This window comes from Aptenodytes forsteri, unplaced genomic scaffold (assembly GCF_000699145.1).
Source record: "Aptenodytes forsteri isolate BGI_AS27 unplaced genomic scaffold, ASM69914v1 Scaffold166, whole genome shotgun sequence".
NCBI classification, from domain to species: Eukaryota; Metazoa; Chordata; class Aves; order Sphenisciformes; family Spheniscidae; genus Aptenodytes; species Aptenodytes forsteri.
In genome coordinates, this window is record NW_008796110.1 from 9,896,103 (window position 1) to 9,921,198 (window position 25,096).

Here is a 25,096-nt window from a genome sequence, read left to right on the forward strand (position 1 = left end):
CTGTGCCCCCTCCCAGCTTCTTGTGCACCTCCAGCCTTCTCAGTCTGTAGAGCAGGGGAAGCTGAAAAGTCCTTGACTAGTGTAAGCATTACCTAGCAACAACTAAAACATCGGTGTGTTATCAACATTGTTCTCATCCTAAATCCAAAACACAGCACTGTGCCAGCTACTAAGAAATTAACTCTATCCCTGCCAAAACCAGGACACCATTGCAAATGCCATTCTGACATGAGAAACTCTGCAGAATCTCTCTTCACTATTTATTAAATAAGCTCTACAGAGTCATGGATCTTACTTTCTCTCAATCCTGAGTAAGTTGTTCTGGAGTCTTTGCAGAGTAGATAACTTAAAAAAAAAATTTTGAAAGGCCCTTTTACATTAGCGAGCAAGTATGTTGTCAGTCTTGGCAGGACTGGTTAGATTGTGCTGAATGTTACTCTCTCTATACATGGTGCTTCAACAGTACTTCCGTTTGTATAGCACAGTGCCCTGTTTCAGGCTCCATGGGCTCAGTACAATCCAGACCATCTGAATCTCAGCTTAAATGCAGACTCTTTGCCATCAGTCTTTTTCTCCTTGATTGCATAGTTTTCCCTGGCTGCACAACAGTCTGGCCTCGAAAGTTGGGCTTGACATTTCTCTTCATCCTATGCCTATGCCTAGTATTTGGGATTCAACCAGCCTTAAGCTGAGGAGGATCCAAAAATCGGAATACAGGAGCTTTAACCTCTAGCCCAGTAACCTCTAGTAGTGATGAAGAGGCACTGCTGCTGTGACCACCTCTATCACCACTTTTTGAAAAAAAGAGAGCTATTCGCCATTCAGCATTTCCTAAGAAGAGGAATAGGCCAACGGGGTTCTCCATGGCAGTAGATGCCATGATTTTCCCCTCTGGGATACAAAGAATTTTCAAACTTTTTTCTCTCCTCCCCTCCTCCTCCTCTCACATTTACATGCACAGAGCACATTTGTTGGAAGGCGGGCATGGCCAGCGACCTCCACCCTCAGGCTGAGAAAACACACAGGGTAGGTAGCCAAAGGCTACAGCCTCTCCCTTGACAATTTCTGTGGCAGAAGATATGGCAGAACTGCTAAGGGAGAGGAGTTGGGTGAGGAGAAAAAGTGAGTTCAAGCAAGAAGAGCTTTATAGAGACCTTTATTTAGTAGTTGCAGATTCTGCAGGCTGGAGATTAACTGCTGAGTCAACTTTTAAGTTACACAACTTTTAATCTTGAAAAAAGTTGGACCATCTCTTTTCTTAGGTTGGCATAGGCATTACTGAGAGGAAAATTTCTGCATCTGTTACTGAAAGAGGGAAAAAGGAAAGTATTGCTGCAGTACGTCATTAAGCCCAAACCATTTAGTACGTATCAGGTGAAATCTTGGCCTTGTTTACAGTACTGTAAATCTTAACTGTTCACTTCAAAACAATTGCCTTCAGTTCCTTCAGACGTGTCTAAAGCTAAAATTTTACCCAGTGATTTTCCCAGTTGATTCAATATTAATAAAACGAGGGTGTGGGGTGCAAGAGTTAATATTTTTGATAGCAGTACCTTTTTGGTCTCTATTTATCATCCTGTTCTTACAGGTATAAAATTTCCAATTTGACAACGATGGTTGGGTAATTTTACTTAGATGACCTAGAATAATTAGTAAGTTTTTACCTTGGTAAAATTATGAAGCTAATGATAATGAATCTAACAAATGATTCCCATCTAATATATGATATAATACGATATTGTTAATAGCTGTTAATGATATTAGCAAAAACCTGTCATGTTAATTATCAATATAATTTAGTAATGTGAGAAGGTAATGGAATGATACACTCATTTGGTTAATGGGACTTTTATCAAAAGAGGCAAACTGAATAATTTTCATGATCTTAACTTGAAAGGGCACAGTGGTGGCAGTTGGAATCAGACAGATTCACAAGTGATAGAGAAAAATGAGTTATTGTGTGTTTTCTTTTTGCTGAATCAGTAAGCTCGTTAGCCATTTAAATGAAGTGGATGCAACAGATGAAATGTTGCTCTTTTTTTCAACACAAAATTACTGTTTTGTTTTTGTTTTAATTTATCCTGAAAATAATCGTGGTTCTTCTGATTAAGAGAATGTGCTGAGCAAAAGAATGAAGTATTTTCAATTTCTCAAATGGGAGTGACAGGTTTGTGTAAAAGTGTGTAGGAATATTTATATTCACATACATATAGTACATGCAGTTATCTTTAGATAGTATTGAATGTTGAACAAATTGCAAAATACATATTGATATCAAATTTAGAATTTTCTAATACTTGTTTTAAATAAAAATACCCTTAATACAGTTAGAGGCAGTAATGCAAGTTACATATGGACCTTGAAAGGAATATGGTCCTTGAACAGGTATTCCACAGTACCACCTCAGTGGTATTTTGCTATAGGTTTAATCAATTTGGAAAAAAAAAAGAAAGACCAGATTCTGAACTTATCTGTGTGATTTCAAATGCAGGTTAGCAGAAATCATCCATAGTTTCATTAAAAAAATCACCAAAATTACATTTCCCTAAAAGAGTTGAGGAGAGCTGCCATGGAAAGGATCATAAAATGAGAATGCTGTTAGTGCTAGAACAGATGAAACACATGCAGGGAAAGAAGGTGTCACACGATATGAAGGGAATAGTGTAGAAGACCCAAGAATGAAACCACACAGAGTGTTACAGGAAAAAGGGGTAAAGTCATCTGTGGGAGGGAGGCTACTGTTAGTGGATCATTCTTAGCAGCAGGAGCAAAATGAGTTCTGCTTTGCAGGGACAAGCAGTATTAAATGCTTGAGGTAGCCACATGCCTCCTGGCTATGGAAGCAAAACTCTCAGGAACAGAGGGAAATTCCTGTGCTGCTGAGTGTTACATGCATGGTGATCTGCAGTGGTCTTTTACGTAGTTTCTGAAGGAAGGTAGGAGGAGTTGAAAAAATACTGGAAGGCAATGTGAGGCTGGAAATGGGAATCATAAAAAGTTACTGCAAATGAATACAAAGAAATTTTACCCGAGGAGAAATTATTTCCTTAAAATCCAGATCCCTTGGCATTGCTGGTTGATACTGCTGCTGCAGCTGTACTGTTCACAAGACCTAGAAAATAACTTCTGGTAGCTGTAGCTTTTTTAAGTCAACTCACAGAGTGCTTGCCAGCACCTGTGTAAGAATCCTGTGTGATGCAGGTATATACATATGGGTAAAAGTATCAAGAGAGGGGCAAAACCCAGGGCCTAGATATGCAACATGTCTTTAAAGCATAGAGTAGAATATGTAAGGAACATAAAATACAATCTACAAATGTTATCACCTCATATAATTATTGTCAAAGATTAAATGAAATTTTAGCTTTGGGAAAAACTCTTAGTGAATCACGGAAATAATGAAAAACTTCTCCAGAAAGAGATATATGAAGGAGAAGGGCACTGAGATAAAGGGTATATTGTATCACGTACATTGATCATATAGAGCAACAGCAGCTCATTAAAAAGCTTAATGCTTCTTCATTAAAAAGCTTAAGAGTGTTTTGAGGATATTTTAAAAATTCAGGAAAGAAAGGAAGAAAGGAACAGAACAGAAAAATGAACTGTGTTGAAATTAGCCAACTTAGCCAATTAGCTTTCATCCAAATACGGTAACAACAATGCTGCCGTATACTGAGAAATGAAAGAAGTTTAAATAATATGAAGTTGTTTGGACTTGATTAACTGTAAATAGTGTTGACTTAAAAATAGTGTAATACGAACTATCAACTATATTGTATAAAGCATTTAAAAGTTTGTCTAATTCAATTTTTGTTTCTGTTGTGGTTTAACCCCAGCCGGCAACTAAGCACCACACAGCAGCTCACTCCCCCCCCCTCCCCGGTGGGATGGGGGAGAGAATCGGAAGAGTAAAAGTGAGAAAACTCATGGGTTGAGATAAGAACAGTTTAATAATTGAAATAAAAATTAAAAAAATAATAATAATATACAAAATATGTGATGCACAGTGCAATTGCTCACCACCCACCGACCGATGCCCAGCCAGTCCCCAAGCAGCGGCCCCCCCGCCAGCTTCCCCCAGTTTATGTACTGAGCATGACGTCACATGGTATGGAATATCCCTTTGGCTCAGTCTGTAGAGCAGGGGAAGCTGAAAAGCCTTTGACTAGTGTAAGCACTACTTAAGCAACAACTAAACATCGGTGTGTTATCAACATTATTCTCATACTGAATCCAAAACACAGCACTGTACCATACTAGGAAGAAAATTAACTCTATCCCAGCAAAAACCAGGACGGTTTCTATAGCTAGTTGGTATTCAGAAAAAACATGTTTAATCTATTTGTTGTAGTTTAATTGGGTGGTAGTTTTATGTGCCTTAAGAAAAAGTGAGATGACCAAACTAGTGTTCGTAATAATCAGACAGATTTTAAAGGTAGCAGAGCAGTGCATTGAGGAAGAATATGGGGTCAGGGGTCAGAAATTAAAGTGATATGGCTTAAGAAACCTGATTTTATTTTGATGTGTATGTGATGTGGGTCATGTGTATTTTCATATATCTATTTAACTGTATATATAAAATAGGTAAAAAATAGATAGGTCAGAATAAAGCTTGCAGAGAATAAGTGGTTCATCAGGTCATATGTAAAACAAAAAAGTTATTAATATACAAGTGGATTTACAGAATATATTTTCATATTTTCCTAACTGTGTCTTTTGGTGGGGGGAGATAAGTCTTTGCCAAGATAAATTTATTATGCTAAACTTTGAAGAGTAGCTTCTGTACCTGCTTGTGATGTGGCAGTAAAAAAAATTTCTCCCTATCACTGACGTGTGTGCATCAAAGTTATCTTCATTCCCATTTTTATAAAAGCAGAATGCTTTTTGGATGGCAATGTTTTAGAACACTTCACTTAGGCTTGTATGTTTACTCAGATGAAGTTCTTTTTATCTAGTCATATGTCTGTGAAACTATCAATATGTACTAATTATAATACATAATAAAATACCAAATATTTTATAATGCAAGTATCATCTATAAAGCACATCTTGACATAAAATAATGGAAATTTTAAATTCATGTAACAGTGCATGCTTAAGATATCAATTAATAGGGAATTATTCAATAATCACTGCATGGATTACTGCCTGAAAGTCTGAGGGTTGTACTTATCCATATTTCAAACTGGGTCATCACATTGGTATCTTCTGGCCTTAGAATTAATATTCCTAGTCCTCATTGCTCTGCCAATGTAGTATAAAGAAAGCCCTAGTGAAAATGAGATCTAGATTCTATTAACCCACATAAAGGACAGCTGCATTAGTAATACAAAATTTTGCATGACTATATTTCTTCTGGTTTCAAAATGTTATGCTGTAATTGGCTGCATTGCATTGTCCTGCAAAGTAGTGATATAATAGTGTTTGTATACCTCGCTCGGTGTAGTATAGCCATCTGGTAGAAATATAGTTTAAAAGCTATCTGATGCAATACATGATGCATGCATTTGAAAATTTAACTAACTTTCACACAGCAGGTAATTGGCAAAAAGTGTAAATATCACTATCTGATTAGACTGCTTTTTAATTTAAGTTGAAATCCAGTAACTTTCCTGAATACTGTATGTTTTAAAAGTGATTAACTGCTATTTTGAAGAAGCTGGTGAAGCAAGTAATGGCTAAATAATTATTTTGTTTAGAATGACATGCTTCATGAGAAATTATCTAATTAATAAAACAGAGCTACAAACATCTCCCATACTTTCCATATCAGATTTCTACTTATTCTTAGCACTGCTGAGTCATAGGAACCTGCACTAGTGCATCACTTTTTTAGGAATGCTTTAGCTGGGAAAAAGATACCACTTGCAGTTCGGCATCATGCTTGCTTTAACTGCTTAACTTATTTGTTACAAAAGGTTGTGCTTTTATCATATTTCTGTTCCGAATGAGAAAACCAGTAAATTAGTCTTAATTTTTCCTGAAACTTCAAAATCTTTCATTGCAAAAGGTGAAACCTACAGGGTTTAGACACTCAAAAATTTGCCCAAGTAACAAAGGAAATCTCTGCCTCCTTAATGGCTGCTCCTAATCTCACCGAATCGGGAGTCTCTTGTTTCAGATACTGTCATTTCTGTCATTCTGGCGGGTCTTCTTTTGGGGGTTCCCTTGTCAATATATCAGATCTGGCAGTGCTCCAGAAGCAGTATACCAAGCACGAGGTCTCCTCCAGCACTTTCCCAGTTCTCAGCTTGGATGCACGTTTTAAAGTCAGGCCTCTCAATAAGTGACAGATCTGCAGCTTTTAAAGAAAACACATTTCAGCTCCGAGGCAAAAGTTAATAGCTGCACGCAACCGGAGAATATTCCCCAACCTATTGACATACTCTCACACACAGTCTGTTAACCTGGCCTTCAGAAAAAAATATTTAGTTGCTTCAAATACATAACCCTGTTTTCTAAAAGTAGCTGATTTAAATAACAGCTTGTGGTCAAAGGAATATAGTATATGTAAGGGAAGGGTTAAAGTAAAAAAGCACAGATGGTTGTATGTGTGTGTTGGAAAAGAAAAAGGGGATTTCTTAGGGGCTGGAAGGTGTTTAGTGTCATGTGGAAGATTCTCTGTGGTGATACTAATACAATTTACATGATATATTACAATAAGGTTCATGTCTTGGGATGTGGGTGTCACCTGAAATTGAGTATCTTACTATTTTTTCATTCTGTGAATTTGATGAAGATGGATGTATGTGGAAAAATTCCATGTACAGCAATTTGTATTGTTTGGAAAAAGTTGCTCTTAAGTATGATAGAGACTACCTATTTTACAAAAGAGTTTGTATTTGTTTATTATCTCCTGTGCAAACAAAGGAAATTATCTACAGCGTCTATTCCCTGATGACACCCAGAGGTATGCAGATTGCTGAGACCTTCTGATTTCTCAAGGTCAAATCAAACTGAAGGCAATCATTCCTCATCCAACTTAGCTGAGCCAAGTTGCTTGCTTTGGCACTGGTACCACATCCTAAAAAAGCATATTTTTCTTGCTTGTGGGCAGGTGGTTAGAATACCATATAGAGCTCGTTTTTGACTGTCAGGATTGAAATTATTTCTCAGCCAAGGGTAGACATAAGTACATCTGTTAACTATTAAATCATGGAGAAAAAACCTTTGCAAAGGTTCAAAAAGTACCTCAGATGTAAGAAAAAAAAGTCAGAATTTCAGACCAATTTCTGTAAAAATGACTAAAAAGATAAATGTAATTCTATTACATTCTGATCAAGAAAATTACTGCAACTCTTGTAGACTCTGTTCTTAGGCCAGTGAGAGTTTAACTACAGTTTGAGTGACAGTAGCATAGGTGGTTATTACTAACCTGTCAAAGACTTTGGTAAAACCTGAAATTTTTTTGCACACACCAGGATGGTTTTTAACAGCTTTTTGAACACTATGTATCAAAATCTGTGTATTTTAATGTCTTTGTCTGTGCTATTCCTAAAGCAAACCTTTAAAATGGGAAGGGTAAGAGGTGTTAAACAGTCTTTATTTATTTTTACTTCAAAGATAGTAGGTTTCAGAAAGTGAAAGACTACTCTTTATTAGTAGAGGCTTTCTGAAATTTAAAAGATTGTTCAGTAATAATAACTCATGCTAATGATCTAGATACAAAATTAACAAATACTAAGTTAATTATTACTTACACCAGTTGTTCTCCTAAGAATTCATTCAAACATCTTCTAAATTGAATTAAAAACTTCATGTGTGAGAGCTAACAGAGGTCAAGATTACAGGCAAACTCAGAGAAATGAGTCTAAGAATACTCAACTAAGAAAGAAAAATAGGTTTTTACATTACTTTCAAAATATACAGTACATTATCAACTGCATTTCCTTTGTAGCAAAGGCCTCTCACAAGGAGTTGATGTAAAATTCCTGATGAGCTAATTGTGCTTTTAATTGATATTTGGCTTGAGGATTTTAGGTTTTGTTGTTGTTGTTGAAGAGTGCTAGAAGCATTCTGCAGTCATTTTTCAGTTTATATAGTATTAATTTTTCACAGAAGTATTGATCATTATACCTGTAATTGTTATTTATTTACATGGGCCTGAATCTGAAAAGTGGATGCCAGTTGCCTGCAAAGCTATCCTTAAGAAAAGGGTTGAGTCAACACTTCTCCTTCTTCTCAGAAATGACGTTGTACAATCTGTGTTAGTAATTTGTCCTTGTAGGATTGCACAAAAAGATGGGTAATAGTTTTTTCTCAGCATGTCTAGCTAAAATGGGTAGCTAATGAAATGAATGAATGGTAGTTTGTACATTTAGGGCAAGAGCCATATCGCCAATGTAGCACACACACGTGGTCTCCTCCTTGCAATTTAGGCCAGAGATTAAAGTGTTTATTTCCGCAAGATTCATGTGAGAGAGCGGCAGTGTGGCTAACTGACTAATTTTGATTATGAAACAATTTGTGCTCTCTTCACAGGATAGGAAACAACAAGTTTGGGGTTTTTTTGTTCTTAAAAAAATGTCAACATAGTCTTTGCAACAGTAATTAAAAATAACCTACTGCCATTAACTGAATATGGCTTTCTGAAGCCTGTAGCCTGGTTTGCTTCCATGAATGGTTTATTGATCTGTTGTGGAGAAATTCAACAAGGAAATTATCTTGAAAATTAAAAACAATATTAAGTAATGGATGATCCAATTTACTGTAACATGAGCTTATTGCTGCAGTTCGCTACTAATTCATGCAGTGAAAAGCTCAAGGAAAACTTTGTTTTTCAAATTTCAACCTGCATTCCACAGGACAGTTTTTGCAGGAGAATTGCTGAAGTGGATGCAAAGTCCCTAGATAACTGCCCTATGCAAATGCTACACTAACATTTTGAAGGAATTGTCTTAGGAAAGTGGATTTTCTTGTCTCTCTTTTGTTCACAGGTATACAGGTACTTATTGTTTATGATATATCTTGAATTTTTTTTCTGTTGGACCTACATGTGGGAAAAATCTGATGAATTATATACCCCATACATGAAATGGCAGAAGGTTTTACATTTATCTCCTGAGCTTACAGAGGGATTTATCCATGCAGTATCAGTCCTACCTACTAAAGTAGATAATTAGAACTGCTGCTTCTGTTTCTTTTCCGTTTCTTTTTCTCTCCCCTATTCCCTTAATACATTTATTAACATCATCAATTTTAATTCTATTTCCTCTAAGTCAAAACTTCTTGTGTACAATCATCTGCTTTTTTCAATATGAGAATTTGTACATAATTCCTCTTTAATCACTGTAAGAGACTTTTTTTTGCATAGTTGTAGCAATTTTTTTCTGGTTTATGATGGTTATTTCAAGAGTAGAAAAGAAATATGTATTTTCCTATGTTGTAGAAATAATAAAATGAACCAATGATAATTACTGCACTCTGTAATCTTTTTCTTTTTGCCTTAGGCCTTAAAGAACACACTATACACCCCTGTTAAGCCTTTCTATTTTCACAGGATCTCTGCAAATCTCTGCAAGACAAATACATGCAGACTAAATTCTTTCCCTTTTTGTTTCCAAGTACTTATTGCAAAAGGTTTTTTTTTTTTCTTTTTTTTCCTTCCTGTTAGTGATTTCCTGATCATAATAAAGGAGATTATTTGGGGATGGAGATTGTGTCCGGTCTGAGATGAAGTCACTGACTGGCATTTGCTATATTATTTTCCTGACATTTATGAGGTAAACATGTACAGCAGAATTAACTTTCAAATCCTTCCACCCTTCTGGGTGAAATTCAGTCTTGTGCATGAAGTCTGTAAACGTACAAAACTTTATCACAATCCACTCTTCTATATTCCGGAAGATGAATGGAAGGGAAAATTAAATATTTTTTTGGCTATTGTTTGCCTTTATCACTGATGGAAGATATTAATTTAATAATTTTCAGTGTCTAATCAGACAGAACAGAATTAATGGCCAACTTCTCTCAACATATATCTTAAAACATGTTTCCAGTAAAATACAGTCTCATATGGTACTTTATAAAAGAAATTATCATCAGTGAGACAAAGCATTATGGAATCTCGAAACAGAAATAATTTTATTGTTCAGACTGTATGCCATATTTATTTTAAAAAAAAAAAAGTACTGCATAGTGATAAATTGCTCTTTTAGCATAATTAAATTATTTCAGAACTACTCTCTGTGTTTAAGAAATCATATATTTACCAACTTAGGACAGTCTTCCATTTTTGTTTTGAATGGTTTAGGAACTCAGTCTTGAATACGGTATAATGTGAAACTGTTCTAAAGAAAGATGAAAATCAGTCTTTTTTTTCTGCAAATAAGCAATTATTTTTTCAGCTTCCAATGAAAGCACAGGTAGAACTTCTATTAGGATATAGTTATGGCATGCTCATCCTTTCAGATGTGAGAAAAAGCTGTTTGAAAAAGCACTGGTTGGATTTTGTGACATGCAAAATAAATAATAATTATTTTTATTTGACTAATAAAGTCAAATAAAGTTAATAAAATGCACTTTTGAGGATTCCTTATTCATCTAATTTTCATGGTCTCTAGGTTATTAATTCGCTTGTCCTTATAACATCCTCACTGCCCCCCCAAGCCAAAGAAACTTCACCAAAAACAGTTTTCCCATTTTGACTTGTGAACATCCCTGATCAGTGCTGTTGCACAGTTCAGCTGAATCTCCTGGTGAAGGTGATTTTCTCTCTTCAATTGATTTTCTTTAGTTTTAGAGTGTGCTCCTTCTGCCTCCTGCTTTGGGGGCTTATCTTCCAAACGGTGAAAAGTGATGAACAGCTGGAGGCAACAAGTTAGATCAAAAGTCTGTTTCTGTCTATGGACAGACTTGGTTATCCAAAACAAAATAAGAGGTATCACTGTCTGTAGTCCTCTTTGTAAATGCTTCATCATGGTAATAATTTGGTGTGACTGATAAAATCACCTCCCTGCATGAATGCTTGCAGAATAACAGATCCCATCTGAAAGAAAGCAAAAGTGTATGGTAGAAGGCAGACTGGAATTGTGAAAATGACAGCTACTCGGGAACTAAATACAGGAATTTTGCATACTCTGCACCTCAGCTTTAGGACTCATCTGTAGTTTGTAATTTTTGTAATATCAGGGCATGCTGAAGCACTGCTTCAGTATGAATTTCTGTGGAGAATGGCTTGAATCATCAATGTCATTTTTTGCAGCCCTTGGCCTTCTCTTAGGGGTTTCCCTTAAGTTCATCCTGTTTAGCTTGTTACAGCTGAAGAAATCCTACCCCCAGGACATAAGCATTACAGGAATCCAAGCTCCGAATCTGAGGTCGGTTCAGATATGCCAGACTATTTTTGATAAATACCTAATGCTACCCCAGAAGAAAAGCATTCTCAATACAATATCTTTATGTGACTGCAACATGTGTCTACTGGCATTTACCTGAGATAAAATCTGATTGTTCAAAGAATTGTTACTCCAGAAATGGAAAAAAGAATCCCTTAATTATATTTAACTGAAAAGTCTCTTGTTCCCTGTTGCGATGTGATTTCTGCCAAAACAACGTAGTAAACAGGCCCTGATAGTGCAACTAGCTCATACAAAATTGTAATATATTTTTTCACTTGAGTAGTACTCTTGAAGTCTAATGGACTTCAGCATGTTTTTTTTTAAGCAACTGTTGGATGGTATGCAAGGTCAAATTCCAAGACAATGAATATGTGAATCTTCCTAACAAAACGTTATTTTTTTTTTTAACTGATTAGCCATTTTTTGTAATTCTTTTTAGAACCATCGGATACAAAAAGAAGTATGTGAAAGTTCCACATGGGCATATTTGGGTGGAAGGTGATCACCATGGACACAGCTTTGACAGCAATGCTTTTGGGCCGGTAAGTCAATTCTCTATATCATTTACACTTTGCAACTGAAAAGCAGGACGTCTCCTGAGTCATTTGTGCAATACAGCAAGTATGAATTGATTGTGATTGTATTCCTATTGTTTTTGTGAGAATAATTAGATTTTATAAAATGTCTTGGTCAGTGGAGAATGAGTTTGCTCTTAACTATTATAAAAAGAATAAAGACTCCTTTTAATTCCCCCACATGGAAGGAGGAGTGGTGGAGGTTTTAAATTTGGAGGGATGTACTGGAGGAGTAGCCAGAGGGTGAGCCAGCTCCCTGTAGCTGACAGACGCTCCCTAAGGACATGTTGCCAGCTGATGTAATTTGGAATTGTTTCTTCCCGGGAGCTTGGTCTTGCTTTAGTGCCAGTGCTGGGATAAAGAATTAGGAAACCGTAACTGTGCTTAGTAAGTGTTAACTGTTAAATTGGTCTGTGGACGATGGTAGAGATATTTCAAAACTTTGCCAAAAATAAATATTTGTTTTCTTTGCATAGGGCCATTTTCATATTGATTAAAGACAAAACGTAACCTGAAAAATGTGTTTCTTGACTGGTAAAAGTGTGCATCTCTTCATCAAGAAGACAGTGAATGCTTTCTCTGCACTCCAGTTTTCGTTTGGTTTTGGTTTTGTTACACTTTGTGTAGATTCCTGTTCTTTTAACTTAATCTAGCAGGCAGGAAATAGTTGCATAAGCTGTGCATCCTGCTGTGGAAATACAAATCCTTTTCGCCCTGTTCCATATGCAGGTTTTTGATATGGGTCTTTAGGAGAGAATACTGTTATAATATTATAAAAAAACCATGGGTTGCCACAGGGAAGTTGTCAAGGCTGGATTTTTCTACCCTCATGCATTTCATACCTATTTCATACAGTCACCCCGCTGGCTCTAATTGAATTAACGACAGCAAAGACCTTATGAGTTTGTCTGGCTTCTGGAAGTTTAGCCCAATTACTAATTTGAAATAATTTGTTCTCAGGAAAAAATGCAAAAAAGGCCTACTGTCTAGTTTGGAGTATGTAATGCCATTGCCTCTCTTCTGGTTTATCTCACTTTTTTTTTGCTTGTATTTCTTGCTATTTTTCATTATTATTTTCCTGCTACTATCTTCTAAGATTTCTAACATCTAGTTTTAGAGGTTCTTTCCTGCAGGATTTAATTCAGTCTATCCTGTGCAGGTATCTTTTGCCTCCTTTAGTAGGCTTTTGGTTTGGAGTATGTAATGCCATTGCCTCTCTTCTGGTTTATCTCACTTTTTTTTTGCTTGTATTTCTTGCTATTTTTCATTATTATTTTCCTGCTACTATCTTCTAAGATTTCTAACATCTAGTTTTAGAGGTTCTTTCCTGCAGGATTTAATTCAGTCTATCCTGTGCAGGTATCTTTTGCCTCCTTTAGTAGGCTTTTCCTTTCCTGTCTCACTCTCTGTGCCCAAGATAAATCTTAGTCATAAAGCCACTAATCTTCTTTTCACTTACAAATGTATTGCCAATGTAGACTCAGAGTATAAGGAAACTTTAGCAGTTGGGCATTGGTTTCAGACTTACAGCAGTTCACACAGAAATTAATACAAGGTAAAATCCTCAAGATAGGCGCCATACAGCTTTCATACAAGATAGCATGTTGGGGTAAATCTAAATACCTTCAAATTTTTACTCAATTCACTAATGTTTATAAATATTAGAAAATCGCCTTCACTAGGCTTTGACCTCACATTAGTCATCAGCTGCTAGCTAACTTCAGATAGTATGTCACTTTTCTTACAGCAGTGGCACCTTTCGAGAGCTAGTAAGACAGTTTTTGACAGTGAATTCTTTAGCTTTCTGCAGGAAGAATGGCCTTTGTGTTGTGATGATGAATACATTATGGGCAAGTCAGCTGTAAATACGTATTTTCCTCTGAATTAAATTAGAGTAGCAGTCATTGAATACAGGCGAAAGGGGGCAGAAGAGATCACAGGGCTGGAAACTAGCTTGAGAATAATAAAATATTTAAAATTTTCATCTGTAGAAGAAAATGGAAAGTGTATTTAGAAGGACATGCTGGACTCCAGGTTCTTTTCCATTCTACATACGTTAGATTTTAGGTTACTGGGACATTTTCTACCCCTCTGTCTGCCGTACTCTTCAGATCACTTGCACAAGTGAATTAAAATATTAAAATCACACTCTTCAAGCCATATAGAAGGTATATTCTTCTTAACTTAAACACTTTTCCTCTCATAAGACTGGAGCAGTCATAAGGAACAGACTGCAGAATGGTAAGACATGAACTAATTTTTCTCATTTTGTTAGAATATAGGGCACTTAAGAGATTAGGTTAAATGTTACATGTGTCACAATTCTGACTTGCAAAACCAGGTATAGTTTCTTGGACCAAAAGATCCAGTTAAAATAGTGTATTTTTAAAGTGGATTACGTTGTAGGCTACCATTTTTTAAATTTTCATGCCATCTTCTAGTAGAAAGGCAAATACAGTGTAGACAGTCAGACACAGTAACGTTTTGTAGATGAGCTTAATGAGTTACATGGGGCATAAAAGGAAATTATGGGAAAACAGATTGAGAACAGATGTTAGAATCATTTTTTTCTCTTGGAGAATATCACTGTGTAATGGCCTAATGGGTTAGGTTGGTAAAGCAAAAACCCTGATACCAATCAAGTTCTAAATTAGATGCACCTTTGGAGAAGTATGAATTTCTAAAATGTAAAACCTTGGCAGATTAAATTATCTTTACTTTGTTTATAAAAATATTATAAAATAAATTATATTATCTCTTGTTATTGCATGGTTTTTATAGGACCAAAATTAGAATGTTAAGGCATAGAGAGACATTTTCCTGAAGTGTGTAAATAAAATGCAAATGTTTTAACTAAGATTTGTAAAGGTTTAATATTTCCTTTCTGCTTAGTCGTGTCTGAATAAAATTAATACCTTAACTGGTATGACAAAAATAACAGGACATCTGTGCGTAGTGCTGAATTAGAAAAGCTGTTAACTCTCTATATGATCAAAACTTAAATATTAATTACCTTTTCAGAATATTGGACTCAATTAAGTAGTACATGGTTATTGTACATTGTCTTTAAAAAAAAAATGCTTTGTGCAATACAGAATGGCAGGTGTTATATAATACTATTGCTTTGACACTGCTGTGTTTCAGGTTTGGAAATTTGTCATGTCAGCCATTCATAATGCTGAAAATAGCTGTTTTGAATAGAAGCCAATAAATATTCAGAGAACTTACATCTTTTTCCTATTATTTAAGGAGATAAAAAATTACATATCGCTGGAAAATTATTTCAATTACCTGGACTAGAATAGCGATTTCTACTCAATTAGCTGTTACTGTTTTCAAATTCTTATAGAATGAAGTCAAGCTTTTATGATATTAGCTCAGCATTCCTTAATTGGCATACTACAGGAATGTAATCATGAATAGCTTATATAATTATGATACCACTTTTTAAATTTTCTCCTTTATGTTTTCAATTCTGGTAATTTTCCTATTTTGGGGGGCCTTTTTATTGTGAGGTTGTAGTTCAACAGCATAGGAAATCTAACATTACTGTTCCCGGCAATGCTTCTGCTTTCTCAGATCAGAAATGCAGGAGACACATTATAAAGAATTGAGCAAGTATTAAACTCCTCTGCTGCTTCAAATTTCTTAAAGATTTTAAAAGGTTAACTTTATGCCAGATCAGTTATTGTCTTTGCTTGCACAGCCAGGATAATACCAGCATAAAAACAAAGTGACAATTTATATTCTGGATCTGGCACTCCGGCTAAATCAAGGGAAAAGTCATTACAAACTGTACTTCGTCCAGATCAAATATGTAGCATTTGCATCCAGCAGTGCAGAGATGATTTGCAACCAACATGTAAGGGTATTTGAGAAACAGTTATTAATAAGTGCATATAACAACTGATATATATATATATATTCCTGGATGTACACACATGCAGTGAATAGCACTCTCAGAATTAAAAAAAAACAAAGTTCAATTTTATCTTATGGGGATTTGTTTGGTAAATGTAATAGTCTTATTACTACATTTCTATGTTTCCAAATGCCTCCAAGCTGAGGATATGAAAGAGCTTTATAAAATTAGGACTTGAAGTCAATGGCAGTCTTTCAGCTGTCTTGTAAAGGACCTGAACAAAAGCTCATTAAAGTCAATGAGAGATTTCTATTGGCTTTAATGGCTTTGGATAAGACTCTTTATGAATTAAGCTTCACAATCCAGTATAAGGGCAAAAAGGCTATTATCCTTCTTATCTTCCTGGGAAACCTGAGACACAGGTAGGTTGAATACCTTGTCATAAAATATTTTTTTGGCTCAGCCAGGTCCCTATCCTAGTCCTCTTACTAAAAATACATCTATGTTTTAATGTGTTTACTTTCAAATCTAAATCCCATTGAACCTGAGCCTGGCTTTTTGTTTAACAGAAGTTTTACATTCATAAGCTTCACATGAGTATATTGCTTTTAGTCAGCATTACTGTAGAGGCTGTATTTATGATTGTCCATATAAGCAATTCTGTACTGTAAGTTCATGCAATAAACTATCTGAAAAACATCCTTGTCTGTTTAACTATTTTTTCTTTCAGCAGCACAAACCTGTAGACTGTGACTAGAAAACTCTATAGACTAGAATGACATTGAAAATAAGTGATTATGCTGAGTTTGTTAGTTATTTAATTTGCTTTTCAAAGGCTATCATAATCTTTTTCAGATGTAAGACAGAAATGGTTTAACTGTTAACCCTCAATGGGCAAATTCAATTAATAACAGTAATGGAGTGTGGGCTATTATAATTATTTTCTTAAACTGATCCAGTATTTCTCTCTGTAACTACTGTTAGTGAATATAAGTAGTCAAAACCAGAAAATATGAAAAGTTCATTAGACAGTAAGGTGAACTGAAATAAGACACTTTTAGTGAAGTGCAGTGCGTGACTGCTGGTAAAGGAAATATTTGAACCAAGAGGTCTGCAGCCTGTGAGAGTAGTCCTGCTTCATATGCTCTGTCTTCTTCTAAGAGAGGTTCAGAGGACAGCTGAAGGAAGAAGCAGATATCTTTCCACAGTTCTGGATTACTTACATAATAGCAAACAAAGAATGCCATGTGTCCTAAAAGTGCACATCATCCTGGTGATGATCCTGCCATCTGCTGAAGCTCTCATTTATGAGCTATAAACTAGTGCAAGAATCACATATCCCCCTGAAATGGAGCAGCCTCTAAGGCAAAAGGTGGGAAGAGTTTAACAGCTCACAGCAGTGTGCTGAACAGCACCGTGTTAAAATTGTGTAGTAAGGTATATAGGTAGGCAGCACACACTCTTCCCACAGAGAATTCTGCCAAGTCTCAAAATACCCAGTGACCCCATTTGCGTCCCCATACTCCAACCAGCCATTCGGAGAGGCTTAAGACAAATAGTTTCAATAGCAGGGTCCTAAACGCTATTTTTCTTAGTTTAGACTGAAGTCAAGAGGAGATGGTCAAGCACTGCGAAACAAAAGTGTGATGTTAGCAAGAAAACACATACCTGTGCTTACACTCATAAAGTTAATGTAGGTGAGGATAACAGTGATGGCAAAGTAGTCAGTGAAGGCTGGGAATGACCTACTGGGGACTTCTCTGCATCAATTTGCTAGCTGTTTTTGCAGCTGCTTCTGCTCTCTATTTGTTACCACTCTGACCAGTACTTGCACCTTCACTTCGCTGTATAAATGTAGCCTTGGAGAGTAGCATGACTCTTATGGGATCTGTGGCATTTCTACTTTTTCTCTTGGGTATTAAAGAAGAAATGAAACTGTATTTAAACAGGATGTGTAATGCAAATACACAATCAAAGACATTCCATAATATTTATCCCTGGCAACTAGCAACAATGAAATAGGTAAAATTGTTTACAATCAGAAAAAAGACTTTACATATGGAGCATGAAGTTACCAGTAGTAAATAGCATGCATGCACAGCTTGAACTTGTAAAAGTCTATGATGAATAAAACGGATAGGACATTATGTGTTATGACTGATGATAAAAAAACCTCGAAGGGTAAATATGCTTGTCGCTTTTGAGAGAATATTGTATGTGAGATGCAAATTGAGATGGTGGTTTGTCTATTGAGAATGACAATTCACTCCAAGAGCTGCTGAAGGGGAGCCTTGATAATAAGATTGTGTGGCCTCGCTGTCCATTAAATTATCATGACTAACTAAATTTGCAGTATAAGGAATAAAAAAGTCCTCTGTGGCTGTCCTAATTCTCTTGGAAAGTAAAATATTTAGCCTGATTGTAGTCTAAACCATTGCATAAAAATTAATCTTTCAAGCAGCTCAGCTATCAGCAATCCAGAAAGGACTTTCTCTCTGTACCATATCTACCTACCTGAAGCATTCCTGGCAATATGCTCAGAAAGCTTTTCCTTCTTTTTGTTATGCAATTAATGTAAATAGGAATGCTAAATATGACATATTCTCTAAGCACACCCAGAATAGAAAGGTTTTTGAATGTTTGTGACTAAAAGCTCTCAATTAAGTCTACTCTATTTCTTAGAATGGAATGCTCATGAGGACTTGTAAAGTAGCAGAAAGTTTGGGTTTTTGTCTTAGTCATGTCAAATCTTAAACATTTTATGCATTCTAGCTAATTTTCTTTATTACTGTACTTGGAAGCATTACTGTTATTTAGCATTTTAGTATTCAAAAAACATTGTAGTATTCAAAAAGCTTCAGTCATCCTGCTTATGGAACAAGATTTATGTAATAACCCTAAGCACAATGAATTATTAATCCAAATATTTGGTGAATATTTCTGAATGCAAGTACCTTTAAAGGATTTTCCAACCACATTGGAAAGAATGGTAGGTTGAACAGCCTACACCTGTTTTTGACATCACTGACATTGAAATAAACCAGGAAAAAAATGTTGAAACAATTTTAGATTGATTTAATGAAATATTAGAAGAGATCAGAGAGCTGTCAGATTCATACCATCATTTGTAATTAACTAATTTGAACAGCTCTGCATTCAAATTGATCATTTGCTGAATCCTGTATACCTCTTCATCAGTTTTGTTACAATTCTATTTCTCACAAGTTACAGCTTGAAATACCCTTATATTCGATAACCACTCCGCAGAATTTATAGCATTATATGCTCTATATAGGATCTCATTAATTACTTGTTTTAATGGAAATGAGGCACGAAGGAATCTTTGCTGACGTTTCTATGGTTTAACTGTATAGGGAATTTGGATTCATGCTGGCATTCGTATTAAGGTTTGCCAGGACGTCATTTAAAAATCCATTGAATGTTTTTGTTTCTATCTATTTTTTACTTCCTTGGAATGGAACATTGTCAAAGCTCAGTCACTGATTACTAAAATAAAATTCTAAATTTTAGTTTGCAGAATTATAGGAAATTACTATGTACCTGATTCCATTTTTGGATAAAATAAATGCTTTGGTGTAATAAGTACTTGTCTCATTAAATCTCCCAATCTTAAAATAAGACTATTTGACAGTAGCACCTTGTTTACACAATTCCATATCATATTGGGAGGTTAGAAATGTATATTTATATGGCAGTGAATGTGCAAACCAATGCATATTTATTTATTTAAAAGTGTATGTTTATTTATTTTAGGAGCAAAACATTATTGAAATATGATGAGTAATATTAATAGAACTACCAATACTTCTATAAATTATTTGAAGGAAGTTATTTTTTCCATCTATCTGGTGCCTGTGTGGTCAGGAGTACTGTGCTTTGGGGCTTCCCCGCAGAAGAGTCACAGTGACATAGGGAAATGAGACCCGTGAAAGGCCCCTGCAGTGGGGCTGTAGCACACCATGTAGAGGAGAGGCTTCGAGAACAGGGCTGGTTCAGCCTTGAGCAGAGAAGGCTGCGAGAAGACGTCATGGCTGTTGTCAGCTACAGTACGGTGTACAGGGAAGGCTGGGCCAGACTATTCTCAGAGATGCAGAGTAGTAGGACAAGGGACAATAGGCACAAGTCACAACATGTGAAATTCTGAATAGATATTAGGATATTTTTAATTTTTTTTTTTAATTTTTGGGGAAGTCATGCATTGATTACCCAGAAAGTTTGTAGGATCTCCATTCTTGGAGATAGTAAAAAAAAAGAAATCCTCTTCCACTTATACTTATATACCATTTATGTAACTATAATATTTGTTCTCATGTAATTATTGAAAATATGTTTAACTGCATTTGATGCAGAACAGAAATCTCCCATCAGGTGACCAACAGCTCTCTGTGGTCATGAGGACAAGTCCTGTATAAACCTTTGAACACCACTGATACATCACAATGCCTGCAAGCTGCAAGATCTGTAACTCAATATCACATTTTCTAATTGCAAAATTGCTTTTTTTCCCCCCAGTGCATCTATCCCAACATGATTTTAATTAATGCTGTTCTGAAATATGTATGTATTAGGGCTTATACCATTGCTGTCTCTTCTTCCTTGCAATATATCTTCTTGAATCTGGGAGAGCTGATTTAAAGTTTTAGGAAATGTTTGCCTGGAAGCCTAAAATTTGTGAGATATCAGTTGCTGATATGAGGGTGAAAAGGAACCAAGGTAGTAGTTAACATGATGTGATAGTAAGGTCTAATATTTCTTTCCTACCAGAGCTAGAAATCTGAAGACAATGAATAATTTGCACTTTTCAAGCATGGAACTTGGATCAGTAATGGATCGATAATCAGAAAGAAAGAGGAAGAAAGAAAGCAAAATCTACTGTAGATGTTATTTTGCGGAACTCAAAATAACACTTTCACTTCTGGTGGAAGTCATGCAATTTTAATAATGAAAATCTGTGCAGCATCTGTCAAGAAATAAGAAAACAAAAGCCTTTCAGTATTTCGTGATGGTAAAATGAGTTATCAGGTGTTTTCTTAAAGAGTCACTGCATTGTGTTTCTTAAGAGCATAGTAAATGGTCCCTGCAATCACCGCTTTACAGCCGTTGGATTAAACTATGTTAAGTGGTACTTATGAAATATTGCACATTGTTAGAGCTTATTAAAACCTTTAGTCAATATTACCAGAGTTATTGTTTGTAGAATATAGCTTTGACTTGGTACACAGCCGAGAGAGGAAACTGAAGAGCTACAAGCCTTCGCAATTTTACTTTTGGATCACCTTAGTGGGACTCAGGTCTTTTTGTGGTTAAGCCAGTCAGAAGTTTTAAAGCCAAAAGCTCAGCTTCCTCCCACTAAAAATGCACAAAAGAAATAACAGAAAGTCTAAAAATCCTAATTTGCTAGCAGTTTAATATTTTTAATTGTGTTATGCCTGATCATATTCACATATTATCCTATTATACAAATTAAAATTCAGGTTTAATTTGCAACTTATTAAAAACCAGCATTTGTATAATTTAGATGCCAAAATAACAGACTCTTGGACTACTCCGTAACAGATGTGAAACTGGTATCCAACGTTGAATTTTGGCCATATACATGCTAAATCTAATGAAAGCCAGGGGAAGCCTATGACCAAAACAAGGTGTAATACACTGAAAAAGGAGAGGAATCAGAAGAAGTAACTGCCTACAAAATTCTCCATGACTGCTCCTTGGCAGGTTATGGCTCCACCTATTGTAATAGCTACCTTCACATTTCAGAGACTTTGGCAGGAAGGAAGAACACACCAGACGATGGTTTTTACAATTTTAGTGATCAGATAGAGGCATTCCAGAATCCTTTTTTTTTTTCAGACTCTTATAATGGTGTCACAACCGTGGGCCACTAATTCAACCCATTCTTCAAAATGTTGCTAATGTAGGTTTCCACATACAGCATAAAATAGAAATGCTTGCATTACTTTTCCAGACTGAATCGTACCAAAATGGACATGCACTTTGGAGTGAAAGTATACATGCTCCCCAAAAGATTCCTGATATTGCTGCAGCTGCTGTGTTCTCTGTATCCTCAAGCTGCAAACAGATAAAACACTCCCCTTTGCCGTGCTCAATATATTGTTTTCGCTCTGATATGTATTGTTTTCTCATAAGTCCTGTAATACAGGACTTGAGAAACTGCTTCATATACACGAGATCTGTACTCAAATATGCTGTATTATACATTGTCAGCTGTAACTTGTTGTCAGAGTAATTTTGGAGGCCCTCACAATTTTACTTGTTTCAATGAAGGCATAAGTTCACAACTCAAAACACTCCCTCATTAACATAAGATCTGATTATACTTAGTGAATGGAGTCATATAAAGAGTATGTCTACTTTTCCTAGTTATTGATAGCTATTAAAAAGTTTGTGGTATCAGAGTGAATTTTTGATGTTTGTACCATAAAGCTTATATCTATTTCCTTATCTAATATTCACTCTTCCCTTGAAAATTTGTTCAAAAGTAATCTTTGTCTACTTTCCGCTGTGCACAGGCCAAAGCAGACTGTGCTGTACCAGTATGCTTTTAGGCCACCTTTCTCTTTCACAGATGCTGCTGCCAGTGGCCTACCAGTGTATTTCTATATATCCTCCTCTAGGGACTATCTTTAACTCTGTGCAGGCCTTATGACCTCTAAGGCTGTTTTCTGGGGGAAAACTAGCACCTGGAAAATGTTCCTTTGGTATCCCAGACATCTTTACTAAGCATTTAGGGTTATGTTCACTCTCCTGGATCGTTCTCATTATCTTTATCACAGTGGTGTTCTCTGTTTTCTTCTGTTTGAGTTAGGACAAAGAAGTCATCCAGGATGGTACTGAACTGATAAACTGAAGTTCTCACATACCCATAAATAGAGAAGCAATTATAATTCCTTTCCTGGTTGTACCAAGAAAGGTTTTATTCATGTTGATAGGAAAGGATTGCTGTGGCTAAGAAAACTAGGCACTAATTTCAAGAAAGATTCTAACATTATTCTTTATGCCAAATCAAAAATTATTTTTAAGATAAATTCATCAAGTAGAATAAGGTACGGTTCACATAATAGCAGAAGCAAACCTTGCATTTCTGTTGCAGCGTTCACCTCATGTTTGAACTATATCTTTAAAAAAAATAATAAAGATATTGTCTTGATCATTTATATTTGCATTTACATGCAGTGTGAGTTGTATGGAAGGCCTTATTTCACATCCGTGTTTTAATGTGACGTTTTAGGAAGTGCAGCAGCCTGAAGTAAGTCAGGCACTAAAAAAGAAGAAAAATATACTGGGATATCTATCTTCCCTGGTTTGCTTTCAGAGTTCTCTCCTGGCACATTTTACACAAATTAATTTGGCAGTAACAAAAACTAAAAAAGTATTTGGATTACTTCAGCAGTAAACTAGCAACAGAACCATGTCATTTCAATTTATCACTTGTTGTCTTTAAGTGTGTGAAATCCTAGTTCTTCATCACATTGCAATAGATTGCTTCTATATAGAAAAAAGCTGCAGACTTCACAGAGAAAAAAAAAAAAATTATCAACTGCAAGATGAGCCTTCACATTCTCCCTGACTTGCAGATTTTTTAGTGAATCTCACACTACCTGAACTAGAACAGCACAATAACCTTAGCTTTACCCTTGTTGCTATGACTCAAGTTATTAGGATTTTATCCATCAAAAAGAGCTCTGGCCCAAACAGCACACTGGATCTTTGAAATTATAACCTGAGAGACAAATCCTGTGAAACTGAACTTAACCTCTACAGCTAGCTTTTATCCTACTAGCATAAATCTGTGTTTCTTAAGAGGATGTCTTCTTGGTACTCTGAAGAAATCTAACATATTAACAGGGTTACACAGGAAAAGAGCACATCCACTTAACTTATTCAATGAGTTTTTGCACAAAGATTTTGAAAAAAGTAATAAAATATAAACAAAAAAATCAGAAAATAATTGGAATTTGGAATCTTTTCCTGTGATAAGTTCTACAGAGACAGAAAAGCTGAGATAAGCTAGACAGATGATAAGTTATAAAGTAATTGTTAAACAAATAGCAAATGCTCCTTGAGTACTGTTACCTCCAGGTGGGTCCAATTATAAAGTCTCTCTTGTTTATAAACTCAGAAAGAAAGAATTACAATCTCTTCTAGTTTTGCAAATCTGGATTTTTGCCTTTCTTGTCAAAATATATGAGGTCATAGCAGACATAGTATTTTAACAGAATCCAAGATTTAAAGGGGATGATTGATCTGTTGAAAATCTGACTTGACTTTATTATGCATAATTAAAGAACTAATACACTTACCATCTAAAAAAAACAGTGAATAAATTCTTCCAACTCAATGACAAGTATCTAAGTAGAATAAACTTAGTAAACAACAACATTATAAATATGTATGTAATTCAAATGATATTTCTTTTTCAACAGGACTCAATAATATGCTGCCTTTTGTAGCATATGATGGTTTCATTATTGATCATTACGATCTTGTGCTCTTGATAGTGTCTTGCTGCAGAAACAAACACTAATGATACAAAACTAACAATAGTATAACACCTTTAGGCAAAAGAAAGCATTGATACATTTAATAGAAATGGGTTTTGATTATTCTTGAGACTTTTTTTGTCAGAACAGCTAGGTGCTTTTTCTGAAAAGAAAACTATATAATCTAAGGAGCAATAGTTATAGAATCATAGAATCATAGAATAGTTTGGGTTGGAAGGGACCTCTAAAGGTCATCTAGTCCAACCCCCCTGCCGTGGGCAGGGACATCTTCAACTAGATCAGGTTGCTCAGAGCCCCGTCCAACCTGACCTTGAATGTTTCCAGGGATGGGGCATCCACCAAATTCAGTTATCTTGGGAATAAAAAAATTAAGTATATTCTTCTGTCAGAATTCCACTTTAAAGCCTTTCTTCCTAGCTCTCTAGAGAAAAACCCAATCGGCATTTAAATGCATGTATTTTAAAATGCGATTCATAAGGGACTAAAACTACCAAAGTTTCATATGAAAAAAGAATCCAGAGATGCTGCTTAGAGGTTTTGAAATAAAAAAATTAAATTATGTCTTTAAAATGGAATGGTGCCAGCTTTCTGGAGACTAATTCAAACTTTTCATAGAATAAGTCTTACATACCATTTATGACTGGTAGCTTTAGATTTCATGTCTTATCTGCAACCAAAGGAAAACTCAGGATTTGTTTTCCATTAAATTTGGAACTGGACAAAAGATACCTCTTTTTCACAGTATTCTCATCGTCTTGAAATGTCAGTAAAAGT

General features: G+C 35.5%; 1 protein-coding gene across 1 annotated transcript in view; it reads left to right on the plus strand.

The window, feature by feature from the left end:
- Positions 1-25,096, plus strand: part of IMMP2L (inner mitochondrial membrane peptidase subunit 2) — a 504,342-nt gene that overhangs the window by 384,989 nt on the left and 94,257 nt on the right. The window contains exon 5 of the mRNA XM_009286836.2: positions 11,779-11,881. Within this exon, the coding sequence (XP_009285111.1) occupies positions 11,779-11,881 (103 nt within the window). The remainder of the gene's footprint in view (positions 1-11,778; positions 11,882-25,096) is intronic.